Genomic DNA, 20,727 nt, shown 5'->3' on the forward strand with positions numbered 1-20,727 from the left:
AGTGTCTCTCGCGCAAACTATTCAGTTCAGAAAAAAATGATATTAGAAACCTCAATATCATTTTTGAAGACCTATCCATAGAAACCCCACACGCATAGGTTTGATGAATTTTTTTTTTTATTTTCAGTTCTAAGTATGGGGAACCCCAAAAAAAACTACTTACCTACTAGATCTCGTTTAAACCAATTTTCGGTGGAAGTTTGCATGGTAATGTACACCATATTTTTTTTTTAATTGTATCATTCATCATCATCATTTTAGAAGTTACAGGGGGGGGGGGGACACATTTAACCACTTTGGAAGTGTCTCTCGCGCAAACTATTCAGTTTAGAAAAAAAAAATATTAGAAACCTCAATATCATTTTTGAAGACCTATCCCCATACGTGTGGGGTATCTATCTATCTATACCCCACACGTCCATACGTATGATGAAAAAAAAAATTTGAGTTTCAGTTCTAAGTATGGGGAACCCCCAAAATTTGTTGTTTTTTTTCTATTTTTGTGTGAAAATCTCAATGCGGTTCACAGAATACATCTACGTACCAAGTTTCAACAGTATAGTTCTTATAGTGTCGGAAAAAAGTTGCTGTAATATACAGACGGACAGACAGACATGACGAATCCATAAGGGTTCCGTTTTTTGCCATTTGGCTACGGAACCCTAAAAACAATGATTTAAAAATGTCCAGTATTACAATTAGTGCATCTTGCTCGCACATATTGTTAATGGACAAATGGACATCAAGAACAAATCGAATAACTTAATGTTGAATAGGTAGTTTATGAGTCAAAAACTTTATTGACCTTATTTAAAAAACATGTTTCGTGTAAAAAATATATCAAACATTAATCATAAGTGCCTAAATCATGGTCTCAATGCTAACGCTTATTTTTAGGGTTCCGTACCCGAAAGGTAAAAACGGGACCCTATTACTAAGACTCTTCTGTTCGTCCCTCTGTCTGTCACCAGGCTGTATCTCATGAACCGTGATAGCTAGACAGTTGAAATTTCCACAGACGATGTATTTCTGTTGCCGCTATAACAACAAACACTAAAAGGCACGGAACCCTCGGTGGGCGAGTCCAACTCGCACGTGGTTTTTTAGCGAACATATACCTATACAGTAACCGACATAATATGACACCCACCCCGAACATGATACTTTGAACCACCCACGATAGCCTATCGCTTTACAACCGCTTACAAACCCTAAAGGTCTCAACACACTACACTTTACTTCAAACATAAGACGTTGTATGCGAGTAGGATTACAGGAAACCAGTTGCAACAATTGTACCATTCATATTCCGGATGTGACTAAAATAGCAGCCGATTATAAGCCCATGCTTCATTGTGTGCGGTGTGGCGGATATAAAACTGTGGATTGCAACAATGAATGGCGTTACTTCGTTTTGTGGTCTCCTAAGCTTATAATATCAGCTGGAGATCCGTCATTTGTTTATGATATAATGGCTCCGCCACACGATGGCCCAGCGTTGGACCAGCGAGATTGCCATGCGATGGTTATGTCTTCTATACGATGGCACATCGCTGGACCAGCGAGCTGGCCATGCGACGGTTGAGAGCATGCACTATGGAATAAGCCACATGTAGATGCGTACGCATCATCGCTGGCCCACTACCTTTGATGTGCGGACGAAAAACCGACACCGTGGCCATCCCATCGCTATCCCGCCGCGCCATAAGCCATCGACACCATTACCACTACCCTCTACCCTCTCTACACGCTGGCCCATCTTATACATACCGTACCTTAAACTGTTTTTTGACAAGTTTTCACAGACAATAAACTATGACATTGATACATCAACGCGGTTTGTTTACAAAGGGCCGACCGGGAAACGCGAAATCTGCCTCTTTATCGCTCGAATGTGCAAGAGTGATAGAGAGGTTAGATAACAAAATTTCGACTCTCTCGTTTACGATAGACCCTTAGATTGTGACGGATTGGGTTTACTAATGAATGGGCCAAAAACGTTTCCCAAAGTATCACATCCCAAACTATGTTTCCCAAATTATCATTTCCCAAAAAAATGTTTGGCAAAACAACTTATCGCAATTTTTCAGTTAGCAATAGTCTTTTTTGGCAAGTTATTGTTTAGCAAATAATTACTTGGTCAAGTTTCATTTTACCAAGTATTATTTAGTCAAATGTATCATTAAGCATAACTTACATGTCCCAAAATATTACATAGCATACCATTTACATACCAATAGAGGGCCTGCAGTATTTTTATTTTTGCTTTCATTTGAAATACTTTATCATTTTGGTTATGTTTTACGCAAACGGATGTAATTTGTTGAACCATGAACAATAATATTTCTGCAATAATATTTTCTAGAATTATATAAGGACCTAAAATAAAAATTAAGTAATTAAGATTCGGTAATCAATGGGATTGGCCGGTCAAAGTATTTAGCAGATGGCGCCAGCATAGATTGCTCTGTCAATCCCTAGAATTGTGTCAAATTCTTGTTTTTTATATAGAATTTTATGCCCTAGATGCCAGCCCTATAAGCCAAATCTCACAGAACTCAACTAGAGAAGGGGCAAGCCCCGGCAAGCTATGATGGTGCCATCTATGCAAACCATTGATAGTTGCCAATCCTATTCAGTGTAGTGTAACTGGTAAAGCGGTATCCAGACGGGATGATCAAATCGATCGATTTGATCAGAAGTGAAATTGACTTGATTTTGACATTTTGATGATTAAAAATTTAAAAAACATAGTAATTTTTTTGGTACTGCATTGTACCTAACTTAATTTATGAAGATTACCCCCAATCTGCATTACACAGAACTGTGATTTTTTTATATTATTTCCAGTCAGAATCACGAGCTCTTTCGACCCTAATACGAGAAAAAAAGTGTCCCCAAAATTTCATACAAATGCACCAAAAACTTGTGGACATTTTTTCTCAGTTAGAATGGAGAAAGCTACTGATTGTGAGTAGAAATATTATATCAATTCAAAATTCTAACAGAATGAAATTAGGTTCAAATTTAAATAGAGATGCCTATTTGCCAAATTTGCGAAGTGACAATTTGAGCAAACATCTTTTTGGAATATAATATTAGCCAATAAAAAACGTTTGCTAAATAAGTTTTTGTCCTAATAACATTTGACAAAGTAAAATCATGCCAAATGATAATTTGACCAAATAAGTTATATGCGAAGTGTAACTTTGCTAAAGGTTCCTTTGGGAAATGAAACTATTGCGATAAGTTTGTTGGGAAGTGAAATTTGGCGAAATGTATTTGGGCCAAACGGAAGTACACCGACGGATTGTGGAAGTGGCGCCCCCTATGCAGAGTTTCGCGTAATTTCCCTATTGCAGCTGTAGTTGCCATTCGTAAGTCACCTTAAAGAAACAATGGGCCTGATTCCGATTTTGAACTAGATATCTATTATATATCTCTATTAGACATCACCAAGATATGTCAGTGTCAAACAGGTGTCAAAATTGACGTGTTTGTTTCAATCAATCTTTGGGTAATATGGCTCCATCGATACTGTCGATGATTTCGCCAACGTCGAAGTGGATCCCTCGTGGGATCGAATTAATATTATTTGTAATAAATAAACTTCAGCCAGTGTACGGTATATAAAACTATAAAATTATGGCCTCTAGGGCTCTAGCCAGCCACGGTTAGAGGTAGAAATACCAAATGCTCGTAGAGCACGACGTTGTTCGGTTGTATTATGAGCTCTTGTAAGGCGATAGCTGGACTTTACAAGGGCCACGTGGGGCTACCTGGCGTTGACGCCAGAATGGCGATTAAACTCGTATCAAGATTAATTCTTCATTATCCGCACACTTCCATATTAGTTTACTGTATAATAAGCTATCAGTATTACACTTTAAACAACATTAATGGGCAAAAACAAAGAAATTAATCACGACCCGATGTGACCAAGATGGCGGTCGACAAGAAGCCGACGTGTTTGTTTGAAGAACCGCCAATATTGACACTTGTTTGACACTGACATATCCAATCCATATCGTTTCAATATCTAGTATTTGACGTACCTAAGTATCTTAAAGTTCGAATATAGCTGAATTGCATTATACTTTTGTACAACTCAAATCATACGCGGCCTTCAAAATCAAAATCTGATTGCACTTACCCAACAACGCATATAATTTTGTTATGCACACGGATACTTATTAGAAAAAGGTCTCAAGCCAACATATAAAGCTCATATACACTTGCATTCTTCTAGAATTGTTATGAAGATGCGCATACGCTCACAATGAGACTCGTTAGGCTCGTTCAGGAAATGCTACGGATTTGGTAATCATTGTACTTTAACTGACCTTCGTTGGACCCTATGTCTTTGGGATAAGGCTTACAAATAGCCAGTTGACAGTGTCGTACGCATGTAATCAGATGACTTGGACGTATGAGAAGTGTATAGAGATGGTGTTACCACCATTCGCTAAAATCTCTAATTAAGTCTTCTGTTTACAGAACTTAACTTTTTTTACGGATTCTTGATAATACTTAATTAATGAAGTAATTTATTTGTGTTTAGTAGTTTATCTATAATGATTTATAATCTAATTAAAAATTCCTAATGAAAATATATTAATAAATAATATTATAATATAATTATATTATTTATTTATTAAATAATATTCGCTATTTTTTTTTCAATAGTTCTAACAGAAATAATTGTAATGTTTTAAATAGGTAAATACTAATTAAAACAATTAATAATATCCTTAAATAATTTGTTATTTTTATTCACAAATAAACCCACGTTATATTTTTTCATTTATTTAGTGCTATCTAAAATAAGTTCGACGTCTAACGATGGTACAGTCGAGTTCATAAACATGTTACATTTTTTCATCTTATTGCAATGGTGATATATTTATGAACCCGACTGTACAAACAGCAACACACTTAACTGTTCATCGGTGTACCTTATGCCTTTTGTAATAAGGTTTATCTACACACATATCATTAGTAGTTTATGTAACTGTACATAATTAGGCATTAAAACACTCGTGTGTTCCTATTAAGAAACTCACTAACGTTCGTTTCTTAAACCCACACTCGTATTTTAATGCCTCTCATTATGTAGCAGTCACATAAACTACTATTACGAACTATCAGTTAACAGTGTGGGATGGTACTTAGTACTTTCTGAAATTAATCAGTGAACGGCACAATCTTTCTATTCACGGTAACCACAGCTACCTACATAATCAACGGAAGATGACATTTTGTGATGTGGCAAACCCTTTATGGCTCTACTGACGATCTGAATGTACCTTTATGAATGGAATTAATTGGCCTTTGTATGGGAATAAATATTGGTAACCGTAGGCTATTTCATAGGTTGTTCATATTATTGGTTTAGACAAGTAAGTACACAAGAGCTTGTAAGCAATTTGTATATTTCGCTATTAAGTCACTTTATGCACTATTTACACAATGTTCTGTAAAATGTTAACCTGCGTAACTCTATATGTTGTCTGTATATCGGTTATCTCTTCACGCTAAAACCGCTGAACCGATTTAGATGAAACTTGGTAGGTATACAGAAGTTAAAATAAAAATATTGAAAGCAAATTCACAAATTTTCTAAAATCCATGTTTCTCTCACACATTGGCATCCAAAGCTTCAAAAGAATCAATGTCAGAACAAAATTGAACAACGAACCAAATTCACGTCAAACCAAAACTCAATCCTTGGGCTAACACCAGTCAATGCAAACCAACATATATCTACCAGAAATCAAGGAACAATCGTCCTTGTGACTTGGAGATAGAGTGCAGGGAGACGGCAAAACGTGTGTGGTACCAGTCAAATTCTGACCAACATATTTCTATAAAAAAACAACGAAAAATCGTCCTTGGGATGTGGAGATAGAGTGCAAGATGATGGTAAAAGTTGTGTGGTAGATAGTGACACATACGGGCGCGTTCATTGCAGAGATTTGTCCAGAGATTGTACTCCATCCATCAGGCCGAATGTCAAAACTAATACAGACCTAGTCCCGTGAGACGATCGCATTCGTAATTATACACCGATCAATCAGGTATTTAAACGTCGCCTCAAACCCTGGCTTGTTGCATGGGCACCCGTTTTACGATTATAACTAGGTACTTAAATTACCACGAAAAGGAGTCAAGTGATCCATAATTTTATAATATGAATAATAATGTCATGATCTCATGATCTAGGTTATTTCATATTGATTTGCATATTTTTACGGCTCGACATATGTAAATAATGTTCTACAATTATAACGTGTAAATTGTTTTTTCCAATAAATGACTTATGACTTATGATATATTGAAGCTTGAAAGCTTCTTATAAAGGACGCTTTTTACACTAAATAGGTAAGCTACATACAAAACTTACAAAATACATATTCATTATCAAAACAAATGATAATATTTTATGAATCAATTGCGGGAAAATGGGCACCCATTTAATATTCGTTGCCATACGCTTGGAATATAATTGTATGGATTTATCTACTTTATTACATACCACGTACATACCATTAATACCCACATACCTACTCGTAAGTATAAATATTAGGCTGGCGATTTTCAATAGGAATTTCATAACAATACGTTGGATTCAAGTTAGAATAGAACGGCTTAATGTGATAATGTTATCAAAAGTATTCTACCGACGCTTTACCCTAATAAGAATTTTTCATGTGGGTCAAACATGAACAGTAATTCTTGTTACAGTAATATAAAGCGTCTTCTTTGATTGGACTAATATGTATGTATTTGAATGCAGCCAATGTCATCCGATTAAAATTGGCAGCCGATACGGGAATGAAATAGATTAAATAGATTGATATCATGGTGCGTTAATGAGAACAATATATTTAAATCTAAGTAATAAGATGTCTTATCAGTACGGAACATTGTAGGAGTATAATGGTAGACGTATCATCTTATTAGATTTCATTTCTATAGAGTATTTCACTGTATTTAAAATATTTTTTTTTTACACCATGCATGAAATAAAGCACCAGAAGATTAATAATATACATAGCCAGCGTAGACGGTTCCTTCGTGGAGATCATTAAATGAATGTATAAATAGCATTAAGAAGAAATTGTAATATTATTATGTTTGCAAAGCCTGCCACTCCTGGGCCTGATTCTCAAAAGCTTGTAACTTGTAATACAAGTGGAAATCCCTTTCTAACAAAAGCTGTCAAAATGTGACATCCGCTTGTATTACAAATTACAAAGTTTTTGAGAAACGGGCCCCTGCCGATGGTACACAACTAGTTGCAACGCGTGAATTAAATCATTTGTCTTTGCAATTTGAGTGTTTTAGTGTGACCTTTTCAATGTGTTAACTGTCGCGTTATACCACAGACTAGGAAAGTAGGAAATATAGACTCCGTACTGCACCATTGAAGGGTTCTCCGGGCATAATAGGCGCTGTATATTTGTAAAGTATTTTGTTTGCCCATACAACTCGTGCAGTACCTATTTCAAATTTATACATTACTAGCGACCCGCCCCGGCTTCGCACGGGTTAACAAATTATACATAAATCTTTCTCTGGAATCACGCTATCTATTAAAAAAAACCGCATCATAATCCGTTGCGTAGTTTTAAAGATCTAAGCATACATAGGGACAGACATACAGCGGGAAGCGACTTTGTTGTATACTTTGTACTTAGTGATAATGTAGTGATACTTATACAGCCCGTTTCATGAAAACTTGTAATTTGTGAAACAAGAAGTCTCTTTCTAATAAAAGGAGTAATAAACAACGGCTTGTACTACAAGTTAAATTATAAAATTTTATAAAATGTAAAATTGATGTCCACCTATTTTTCTAACAACCACATTTTTATCTGTTGTTATAAAAATGTGACGATCAGTCTTCGGACCACAGGTCTAATAGGTAAGTGATCCGTGTGTTTCCCAAACTTTCCACATGACTGTCAAACGAATTGTTTTACACTGCGCTAACTGAGGTGGGCGGCTTGGAAATTAATTTGACACACATTTACTGAGAAACTAGCGGATTCCGTGCAATTTGCTATTCTTCAATTACGAGTAAAAATAGGTTTTAGCTAATGTATTTAAATAGTTAACACTTCATAAAATACCGATGCATGGTAATGCAGTTTTTCAACTCTTAAACATATCTCGCGAGGTGAATAGTTTCATCATAGGTAGCGAGTAACTTTTACAATATGATCAACCCCGAAATCGCGTAAAATTCTATTTTATATCGTATACAATCTATGATTATTATAAGATTTCTAATTAGATTCGATAAGTATTACTTTCTAATTAGTTTTCTACTACTAAAATCATTAGTGTGGCGCCACACTTCACATTCACATGTGAACTGATTTTAAAACTATAAAAAATATAAATTTTAAAGAATTACCTTATCGCATTCAAATAAAGCAAGGCGCGATAAATTTCAATCAAATACTTACTAGTATTCACAAAAGACCGTGCTAAAAGCTTATTCCTAACGTATTTTGTCGAAAAAATGCACAAAGCGGTTGAAATTAAGATTATTTTTGTTAACAGTAAAAGGTTATGATGATTCACGCGTGGGAGGCGCAAAATAAAGTTCAACACGTGTACCTAAATGTGAAAATAACAATTATGTTGTTTAGTTTCCAGGTTTCCACCCTCAGTTTTGCCCGCATTGCTGTTTTTAGGTAACCATATAAAGGCTGAATAATTGGGAAATGCTGAGCTAATGTGATATTAACGGACGAGGGAAGCGAGGCCGTTGAATAACATGAGTGTGGCAATTCCTATTTCGACTGCCATAAAAGCTTTTAAAACATGTGTGGTAAATATTGACAGTATAGGTATTTTAATCTAGTTATTTATTTGCTTTCTGTTTGTTTTTCCGTTATCAAATCTTCTATCATTTACACTGTCATACTCACATTAAAAAAAATCTTTTGTCTACTTACTACTACCAAAAGGTTGTCTGAAAGAGATTGTTTTATAAGCGCTAGTACCGCCTGCTGTCTAGTTGTTATGCTTAATTTGAATATATTATAGGTAGGGACTGTTTATTTTTTTATTGGTACCTACCTAACAATATTTGTGTTTTTTGGAGGTCCCAACATATTCTTACTAGGATACCACAAACCGTTTCTATTAAATAGTGAATCTGTTTTATTACCTACTCAAGCGTATTAGTTCGTTCAATTGACCGAGAAACATTAATTGTTATTCAAAGCTCATGACTGAGTCATATTATGATTAACATAGTCAATATTGTTCTAGCATTCACTCATCACGTATCATAATACGTATTATGTTAGTCTATTGAACTACTGGCAATAACTTACTCAGGGCCATACCTATTAATAATATTTAGTTTCCTCAAAGTATCGGTAGTAAACTTTGACCTTTTACTGGAGACAGTAAATAGTTTAGATTGAGATAATGTTATACATATATTATTATTATTGTACATATAATTATGGCGCCATCTGGGCCGCCTTTAATTTTTTGTGAATTTTTTTTCGTTGATTTGGATTTTGAATACTACATTTTGGTTGATTTTTTTTTTTTTTCATTTTGGTTGGTTTGAAAGAGCTCATTATTATTCTGGGCGGAATAAATATGAAACCAAAAATTGACCCGAAAAAATGTATGTAGTTCAGTTTCAAAACTAACATAAGTTTTCGTCACTTATAACTCAGAGCATCTGGTAGAAAGAGTTTCTATCTATCCACCAAATTATATCGATCGCTCACAAAAAAAAACAACCACACAATAAAAATTGGCCCATCTATAGATTAAAGTAGGTATAGATGGTCAAACCAATTTGTCAGTAAATAGGAACAAAAAAAACTATACTCATCCTTTTCTTTTGGGTGCTAGTACTAGTGTTAGACAAAGATAGTACCTATGACTCTCTGTGTCTATGTTTGAAATAAGACAGTCGTTTGACACACTATAAATAGATTTAGTAGGTAAGCTGTCTGAGAAAGTAAAAATACTGACGTTAAAATGTTGTTACCAGCAAATAATGTTTGATACACACATTATTTTACTAGTTTCTGCTTCTTCCAACACAAAACTGCTTGAATTAACATTTATTTCTTAATTAATTAACAAGGAAAAGATGAAACGTAAATAAACTCTGGAATTTAATGGACTGTATTAATAATATGACGAGTAAATTAATTGATGGTAACTGAAATAATAAGGTAAAACTTACTTACAAATCTTACAACAGGAAAATTCGAATTAGATTTTAGTCCATTGTAGATGGAATAAACGATGCTTACTTGAATCTGTTTAAAAAACTATTAAAATAAGGAAAACTTATAGAGTTAGACCAAGAAATGTCTGCAGCGATTTTGACAGCCCTCGCAGTGCCTGTGTTATTTTAAATGTCAAACTTCTATGAAATTATGACGTATAAATAACACTTGCACTGCGTGGGCTATCAAAATCGCTGCAGACTTTTCTTGGTCTAACTATATAAGGCTAACCAACTGTAACTTAATTAATTAATTTCGGTTCACTGGAATACTTAATTATACCTATTTTGTAAAAAAGATTCCGACTGAGACCGAGAAAATTTACTTTATTTGTAGACAAACTTGCCACAGAAATTATGAAAATACTAAAACTACAAATACTTACATTAAAAAAAAACAACGGGTTGCACTCAGGGAGTGCCGCCAGAAGTGAAAACTCAAAATACTATATTTCCGATTAAACGTATTTTACACTTATGTTTAGTATTTTATCTAAAAGTACTATATTTTTTTGGAATTACTATATTTTTGATGCCTTATTCTGAAAAATACTATATTCGACCAAAAAATAGTTGGCAACCCTAGTCTTACGTCTTACGGTCACGTGATACCTGTTACGAGTTTAACATTTTTTCCCCATCACAAAAAGTGCACAGCGCCGCTAAAGAAGTATTCACTTCAAAAATATGATTTAAGAAGAAACGGGGCCGTGGAAGACGCCCTGCTACTTGGCTGACAACGGTCCAAAATGACCTGAAAAACACAAATATTGACGCCGGAACTGCACAAAATCGTACTGTGTGGAGAAAGAGGACAAGGATAGCCGACCCCAGATAATGGAAAAAGGTAGAAGAAGAAGATTTAAAAAGATTTAAGAAGAAAAATATTACGGGCCCGATTCGGATTTTGAACTAGACATCTATTACACACATTACAAACATTATAAGATTTGTAAGTTAAATAAAAGCTAGCTCATTGTAATTAATCAACTCTAGTTTACCACAAAAGAAGCACACCAATTATAATCACTAGTTATTCAATTATAATTCAATGACTTATAAATCTCGTGATGCACAGATTAGCTTATCCGCCATCTTTACTGACGCACAATCAGCCAATTAGCTGCCGGCAACACTGCCATTGTTGGCCTGTGGAGTTATTAGCCCGGACTATGAATAGGCCTTATGTTAGATGTTTTGGTCAATTTACTTATTAAATTTGACGACGCGCCTTAAATGGTAGTAGCATTGGGCAGCTAATAAAGTTTGGCCATGAATATATGATCTCGCGCCATGTTGCGGAATTTCACTGGAACTATTTTTTCATAGTACAATACATGAGAATAACAGCGCCCTCTTGACAATTATCATATATTACTGGTCAGGCTTTACAATGTGCCGAAGAAAAATATGATTAAATTTTTAAACAGGTGATTCGTCTGTTCATTTATAGTCCGACAAGAAATTGTAGAAAATTATTGAGGGCGCCACTTCCTACGAAACTGTCACATTTTTGACGTAAAATGTTTAAACATGGCAACAATTTAGTAGTAGTAGTAATAGTTCTCGTCTCACAAGTCAAAGGTCTACACCTCGACATTGGCAGAATCCACCTAGCTAAATTTAACGAGGACTAAAAGCCATTTTATTAAAAAAAAATTGTATGGAATTTTTAGTTCCATTGTATTTCATTTCTACCATTTTATGTCGCATTATACCTCATATATCATAAGAAATAGATCTTGACTGTCAGCGATTACTCGCTGGACACAAGCATTACCTACCTCTTTGTAGTATTTGTGGAGTAGCTTGCACTATGAATTTGCCTTATGTTAGGTAGATGTTTTCGTGGATTTATTCCATATCGTGAATATTCGTTATCGTGTTTATTCCATTTCATTTGACAGTAATCTGTTTAGCTGTGCGAGGCAGGAAGTAACTGCCCGGTTTGCAGACTGATAATGATAATAAATGTATAGGTATTACTATACTAATTATTGTATTGTTTATTGGTACAGTCAGCATGAAAAAACCCTCCAAAAGTATGTGCCACCGTGAAATTATTTCCTCCCCTTCATCGACACGTTTTTCGAATTTCGAGACGTCAAAGAAGAACCCAAATACGTAGACTTCGTATATTATTTAAGATCCTTCACAGAAAACTAGATACGAAAAAAGTGTTTTTTAGACAATGTTTAAAAAAATAATAAAAAATAAAGCATTAACTTCTTTCAAAATCCGGACGACAAAAATGGAGATAAAAGACTGAAGAACTGATAGCCGTTGGTCTTATAATTCTATCTGTGGTGCAAAAGTAACGATTCAAAACGTAGCATATGATACGTAGTCGGATCCGTTATATTAAATTTGATGCTGGCTGATTTTTGGCGAACGAGCCGACTGTACAGTCGCCATCAGATATATCGGAGCGGTCAAGGCATTCACAAATATCTGAACACGCCTCTATTGTCAAGTGCGTGTTCAGATATTGTGAACACCTTGGCCGCTCCGATATATCTGATGGCGATTGTACATACTATACTTACCAATCTTCCTTCTTCCAATATGATTCAAATGTCATTTGATGTCAGGTGCGCATTCGAATGGACCTCAATTAAATGGCGCCAATTAGTTTTTAAATTAATTTTTAAAATGTATTTGTACAATACAGTGTCAAAACCGCAATTACGAAGTTAAATATTTTAATGAGATGAAATAGCAATCGCTTTCCAAATTATCACACCGATAAAATAAATTAAGAATATTATTCGTCCGGTAATGAAAATGGTGGATTAAATAAATAAAATAATTAAATGATTTCGTCGCCCGATCTCTTCTTCAAAGTTTTCAATTAAATTATATTAAACGAAATGGGTACTTTAGTTAAAAATGTATCTGAAGGCGTACTGATTTTTTTTTTAACCTAGTGCTGCCCACTATACAAAATGATAGCCAAGGAAGTTTGAATCTTGTTCAATTTTCAATTAGGTTAAATTTCATTTGTTCGAAAACATTTCGAGACAAATGAAATGCTACCTACTTTGTTATTAATTAAGGTTGACATTCCATCGAAACTGAGTGTACATCCTTAATGTACATTGGGCGGCACGAGGTTAAATCAGCTGTATAATATTGGTTGCTTAATAACTGTGGCACATTTGCTCTATTGCAGAATGATTATTTATAATACCACCATTATAAATTTTACAATTCATTGAAAATCAGGGTTGGTGAAAGTACTACCGTAGGCAATCCTAACTTCACCTTTGGTATTTCCCTACTTCGCCTCAGTAATACAGTGAAACCTGGATAAGTGAGACTTCAAGGGACGAGCAGATTTGTCTCACTTAAAGAGGTATTCCACTTACCCAGGTTCTCAGTTAGCCAGGTACAAATAAATTTCTGTCTCATTTACAGGGGGTCCCATTAATAGAGGTGAGATAAAGAATATATTTCAGTTATAGAGGTGGTTAATAAGGTATTTTGTAATTATCTTTAAAAATAAATAAGGTAAAATAATCCTTGTCCCTAAATATTTTTGAAGTCTGTTAAAAATATTTATTTGAATTTATTTTGAATGATTCTCCAAAGGATAGATTTTGCAATTAAATTTGATACCTACGGACTTCATTGCGTCTTAGAAATCTATTAAATGAAAACTTGTTTATTTGTGTTACTTATCAAGATTTCAGCTTTCGTTTCGATATTTTTAACTAGATAAAGTAACTAAATGAAACTTGAAGTCGTTTAGACACAATTAAGCAAATGCGGAATTTGTGGATAGACTAAGAGTTAGTAAGAATACGGAAATTGATCAATAAAGTCCAAGTTAGAGAGGTTATAGATTGACGTTATCCTGAGATAACGTCAATCTATAACCTCTCTAACTTGGACTTTATTTTTTTAGAATTTTATAGGAATTGACCTCTGTATCTGAATACAGAGGTCAATTCCTATAAAATTCTAAAAAAATAATTAGGAAAATGTAATCTCATAAATATAGTCTCAGTAAAAGAGGTAAAATACACTCTCAGTCTCATTTATAGAGGTAGATGTGACTATAAAATCACAACAACTATTCCCAGTTATAGAGGTTCGTTTTTTCTCACTAACAGAGGTAATTCAGCGCTAAAGTGTCGGGACCGCACCATGAGTCCCAGCTATAGAGGTTTCTCACTTATCCAGGTCCCACTTAACCAGGTTTCACTGTATATACTCGTAAAAATAATAAAATTACCAAGAAATAGATATCTATTGGATTCACAATGAGCTGCATTAAAATAGTTTAAAAGTAAAAAGTCAAGATTTTATAAAGATCTGCCTATCTTCGCCACCCGTTCCCAACTTTGACATATCATTTTTTTATTGTGAAAATTTTAATCCTGAATAGTAAACATGACATGAATTCGATAAAACAATTTTTAGTAGAATTATGATTTAATGCTAGTTAAGGCGAAGTACCTACACTAAATACTAAAAGCGATTTTAGGTGCGTATTTTGCCAACCATTATTTTCAATAAACTGTAACATTGACTGGTTTGGAATTGAAATGGGGTTTGGTGATCTGTTGGGGACGTTGGGGTTAAACCACCTGCTTGTAATATTTTTAGTTTTTCAGTTTAATTTAAAGTATTATATAAATAAAAGGCGTTGTAAGTATCAAAACGTCTCAGTATAATTTAATTACCGCTTCAAGATATCTTTGTACATTTTTATACAAAACAATAATATTTTATTACGTCTAATAATTACAATCCAAAAATTACATTTATTTAAGTTTATAATTGTTAAACCTAATATCACGATTTAGCTTAAATATAGAATAATAGGTACGTAAAGCGGTTAGTACGGTTACCACGAGTTGGCATTTGACAATTTTTGCGCTGGGTGAACTCGTTAGCAGTCTCTAGCGTAATAGTCAAATATCAACTTATGGTAGCCGTATAGGTCTATACCGATAACTTTAACATCGCGAACATAGATTATATTACATCTTTCCGTTATATTGTTAGAAAGCACATCAATTTTACATCAACATACTTGCTTTTAGCTATAAAATATTCCAATAAGCAAAAATAAAATCAGGCCAATAATAATAACTTATAAATAAAACAGAATATTTGAAAAGCTGAAATGAACCGAACAAAAAAATAAGGTATTTTTATACCTATCCCATCGAATGATGATCCCTATGACAGTTCATTTAAATTAAGTATATGTAATTTAATTTAATTCATTTATATGCTTAGACATTTTTTGGAAGTATATGTAGAAATGTATCATTTAAGTAATAAAAATACGGTAAAAAGAAATTTCTATAATTGTTTTATTTTATTTTATTAAGTCCAACCAAAAGCGACTTGAAGGAACTGTCATAGGGAGCATGATTCGACGCGATGGGTATAATTAAGATTATTTAAGCAAGATGACTTTGTAAATAAAGTTATAAGTATATTAAACATTACTAGTTTACATTATAATAATGATTATTATAGGAAACCATGAAAATCATCTTAAACTATTTGGTGTTGTTTTACAGTGACTTTGCGAACTTCATTCAGCTCGAATAAACTTTGTAAAATACGATTAATATTAAATTTAAATATTTGAAAGTTTTCCATTATCAGACTCAACATTTTCACGCCATTTTTGTACAAAATATTGTTTCGATTCGTACATTATAGGTACCGTACCAACATTTATACCGCACTAGATTACGTATGTGAAAATTGACAGAGTGGTACGTTATTCACAGTGTTATATGTACAGATTTATATAAATACTTGTTACAACATTGAAGCCTTAAAAACTAGACTAAAACGGGGGTAAGTAACGAGATTGTGTTTCAAACAAAATAAGTACGGCCTTTTCCCGAAGCGCTGGCCGCTATAGAGCGCGGGACAGTCGGGGAGATATCTTCTACCCTAGAATATACGTGACCGGCGCCCGGGGACAACCTCAGGTCATAATTAAACCGAGGACATGTCCGGTTGTCGATGGACATGTAGCTATTGTTCGAGTTCTCCCCTTCCCCGTACGTGTTGTCGGATGACGGCGAGCTCTCGTTGTTAGACGATTCGCCGTCCGTCCTCTTACAATACTGTAAGGAATTCGTGAAATTCTGCTTTGAGCAACTATCGTTTGTGACCGGCATCGTTGTGTACCTCAGCGTCGGGGTCTGTCGAGACTTCTTGAACATGCTTTGCTCAGAGCCTTTTACTGTGATAATCGTATCGGTCGAATTGAGTAGGGCTACGAAACGGTCCCAAAAGCGGGGGTCGCCCCAGGACACGTTCTTAAACTTATCTAATACGAAACAGAGCTCGTCGTTTATTTGGTTGTTATCTACTAACTTAATAAATATCACTTTGTTCAAATCACTCCTGTTTAATGATTTTAAGTAACTGTAGAATATGTTTTTGAAATGGATGTCGCACAGATCACCGCAAATAAAATTGGTTGTAATGACGATGATTAAGCGTTTGGATAATTTGGAACTTTTTGAAAAACTGTCAATTGTGAGAATGTTTAGCGGTGACTCATTCCTAATCGGCTTCTTCGAAATCATTTTCCTATACTCTAGCTCCGACATTATGTTATGATTCACGAAGTTATTATCTTTGGTATTACATATCACGTAGTATTCGTACATGTGGTTCGGGTTATCCAGGACGTGGTCGACATCCGGGCATGATTGTTCCTTAAACAACGGTACTCCGTATTTCGTATAGAACCAGTCACTGACTTCGTACCGAAACGCATAAAATATAGCACCTATGAGACAAATTACTACAAGGATAATTATCACGCCGCAGATGACGGCGAAATAATTGTTAGGAAGAAATATAGATTTTGAAACGATTTCGTCTCTTAAAACTGTGGGATCGCTAATAGAGCCCATGTACTCTTTGCAATGACTCAGAACAGAAGCGATTGTTATTTTAGTAGGCTTGCCCTCGGTATCAGTGCATAACATTTTTTCCGGATCATTTGGATCGCGGCGCAACCAAGAGTCTAGTTCCGCTATACTCTTACAGTCGCAAGAATATTGGTTGCCTTCGATAGAAACATGAGCTAAACTTTTAGAAGACGACGCTAACAGTTTCCAAGGAAAAAAGTTAACAAGTTTGTTGTCGTCTATTCTGAGCACTGAAAGGGATTTCAGCGAGGAAAACGTATTATTCGCAACGTGAACAATCGCATTGTGATCTAAGTATAATTCATTCAAATTATTCAGATGTAAAAACTCATCTCCTTTTAACTCGACTAATTTATTGTTTTCTAAATGCAAAACTCTGAGCGAATCGACGCCTTTGAAAGTTTGGTTATTAACTTCACTCAGCTTTGTATTGTTGAGGTATAAAACCTGTAGCTTCTTTTTGCCTATGAAAACGTGATTTCCCAGATGACTGATATCGTTTCCGTCCAAGTATATCTCGGTAGCGTCCATTGGAATTCTGTCCGGGACTTCAGTATAGCCGGCGTTCGAACAGTCGACTACATTCGCATTCCAAGTGATATCGTGATAGCATCTACAGTTGCTCGGGCATATCATCTCACAATCGCACGCGACGAAATCACAGCAATGGCAAAGAGCGAAGCAGTGGCTCTCGTACGGGCAAAGGAAGTCAGAAGGCGACATGTCTATTATAGTTTTCTTTTCTTTAGTGCGCGAGTACACGAGCGAGCACAGCGACTTATCTAAATCTAGAACCCTCGGGTATTGACGAGTGTGACTCAAATAATTAATGCGTTGAATCCATTCCATCGAACAATCACACACAAATGGGTTTTCACTTATAAAGAACTCTGGCAGGTCGCTATCTTCATCTATTTGATCTAACCTAAATGCATTCATGTCAAGTTGGATCAGTTTGTTATTATTTAACGTCACAATGGACAGTCTTTGTAGTTTTGAAAACGTGCCGACTTGAATGTGCTGTAAATTGTTATGGTTCAAATACAGTTTTTCCACCGATTTCGGTATTGAAGTCACAGTAAGCTGGGAAATGTTATTGAAGCTGAGGTCTAGTAATTTTATATTAACATCTGTATTCATGTCGTCGTTGACAAAGTTTTCAATGTAATTTTTATGTAGATCGAGCCATTCCAAGCTATTGGGGAAACTTCGGAAATCGAAGGATATAATTTTATTTTGGGACATATTGAGCCAAACCAGACTGTTGAGAGTGCTGAAAATACCATCGAAATTGGTTATTTCGTTTCCATCCATGCGTAATAATTTTAGATTTACGTTTCTACGAAAGCAACCGGGAGCGACGTGTTTGATGTTATTGGAGGCTAAATTGAGCACCTGTAGCTGGGGCAGATGTTCGAAAGTATCGTCATTTAAATATGTTACTTTGTTATCAACTAAGCGCAGCCCGAAAAGTTCGGAGAGGCCGCGAAAGTTTTCCCGGTTCAGATGGGTTATATTGTTGTTGCCGATGTCCAATGACCTCAGCGAGCGGAGCTTGCGAATTGATACAGGAATAGATGACAAAAGATTATCGTTTAAGCCCAAGTCTTCTATAGCCGTCATGTTGTCAAAAGCGTTCTCATCTATGTGCTTTATTAAATTGTTGTCTATAAAAAGTTCGTGCAAAACATGCAAGTCAGTGAAAAGATGGGAATGAATGTGTGTTAGTTTATTGTTTGATAAAGTCAATGAGTGCAAATTTCTCAACTCTTCAAATGCGTGATCATCGATATAATTAATGTCGTTATGATCCAAATTTAACTTTTGTAAACTGTACAAGTCTTGGAATAGATAACGGTCAATTTTATTTAATCGATTATAGGATAAGTTTAATATTACCATACGAAGTAATCCTTTAAAAGTACCCTTATTCACCCATTTACTAGTCAGTGCATTTTGTGATAAGTCTAAAATTTGTAGATATTCTAACCCATTAAAAAGCGCCGGTGGCAATACTTTCATAGTATTATTACTGAAATAAATCTCTTTTAGAGACTTCGTATCTGCAAATAAATCTGGTGGAACTTCGTTTAAAAAGTTACTAGATAAGTTTAAAACCTGTAGGCTGAGCAACCCCTCGAAGGCATTATCTTCTAGGGTAGAAATAACATTGTTTTGCAAAAACAGTTTGGAAAGTGAACGCAACTTCGACAAACTATTGTCAGTAACTACAATTAAATCATTATACGACAAGTCAAGCACTTCTATAACTAAGTTACAACTTCTTACGCTTAAGTTTTGTTCTCTAAACGAATCCGAAAATCCGATAGTTTTTATGTTTTGCAAGTGGTTGTTAGTCAAGTTTAGAGTTTTCAAACTGTAGAGCGAGCAGAAAGTTTCTGTTTTCGTACTCCAGATGTTGTTGTCGCTCAGGTTGAGTTCTATCAGCTCGTTGAGCCCGGCGAAGGCTTGCTCGTTGATCTCCATGGTCATGGCTGACCACTCGTTGTTGTACGTCGTCACGTGGAGTCGCTTCAGGTCCTTGAAGTTCTCGAAGGCCCGCGCGGGAATCTGTCGCAGCTTACACTTATCCACAACCAGCTCCCGCAGTTTCGACAAGTTCGTATGTTTGCTTTTCTTCTCCGAGTGAGTAGTTAATGAGCTCTCGAAGAACAGAATCTCGCTGCACTGGACGTGCAGCGACGTGATGTCGTCGTAATGAGTCCTGGAGATGTTCTGCAGCAGGAGATCCATGCTGCTGATGGTGCGTATCTTGCAGAACAGCACCGCATCCTCCGAGTCCGTCTCCTGGCGGTACCCGCACTCGTGCGGCTCACCGGCGACCACATGATAGAACAACACATACACTAACAGACGAAAAGTTCTGCGGCAAGTTTTCATTGGCATTTTACGGTACGCGAGCGACGCGGCTGTGCCATTTAAGCGTTGATCGCATCATAAATATTCACGTGGCGTGAACGTCATCGCGGGGCACGTGGAGTGGACGCGAACGGTCGGGACGGCGGATGCCCACCGACTGAACGGGTTCGCTAACTCCGCCTCCGAGGCCCCGCCGCCCGCCCGCCCGGCGCCTACTACTAACTTCATCTCATATTATCGAGGCGAGGGTGCAAACCGTACAATTATCGGCATTAATTATAAACTACGTTACAACGGACAATTTCCGGGAATATGTTATTATTAGGTATTAAAAGCTCTAAAAACATCTTTCTACTTGAACAATTTTCTAGAGTATAATATCGGGGAATATAGGGCAAACTTTTTTAAAGAGTGATCCTTAAGCTAATATTACATCGGGCACACCTGTTGTGAAAACTTGGAACTTTTTACTCGGGTCCGGGTCTCGAAAATGAGATAAAAGCCTTGGGAAATAGTTTTGTGCCCCACATGTTTTACGCTCCTTTTTTCGCGTGGAACGCTTAAACTGTACTACTATAGTACTTATGTACTTGTGTATAGATAATGTGGTGTGGTTTGAGGAAAATCTTACAATGGAGCTTATTTTTATAT

At 35.6% G+C, this 20,727-nt stretch overlaps 1 protein-coding gene and 1 long non-coding RNA gene across 2 annotated transcripts; both read right to left on the bottom strand.

Moving 5' to 3' along the window:
* Positions 1–292: 292 nt before the first annotated feature.
* Positions 293–640, bottom strand: LOC134651593 (uncharacterized). The gene is made up of 2 exons (XR_010097132.1): positions 415–640; positions 293–372 (listed from the first exon to the last, which is right to left on the bottom strand). It is a non-coding gene; the product is annotated as an uncharacterized LOC134651593 (long non-coding RNA).
* A 15,078-nt stretch (positions 641–15,718) lies between these two features.
* On the bottom strand, positions 15,719–20,296 carry LOC134651867 (toll-like receptor 6). The gene has a single exon (XM_063506989.1). The coding sequence runs from the start codon at positions 20,101–20,103 to the stop codon at positions 16,123–16,125; it is 3,981 nt and encodes a 1,326-aa protein (XP_063363059.1). The 5' UTR covers positions 20,104–20,296; the 3' UTR covers positions 15,719–16,122.
* Positions 20,297–20,727: the final 431 nt, after the last annotated feature.

The sequence above is a fragment of the Cydia amplana genome, chromosome 10 (genome assembly GCF_948474715.1).
Source record: "Cydia amplana chromosome 10, ilCydAmpl1.1, whole genome shotgun sequence".
Lineage (NCBI taxonomy): Eukaryota > Metazoa > Arthropoda > Insecta > Lepidoptera > Tortricidae > Cydia > Cydia amplana.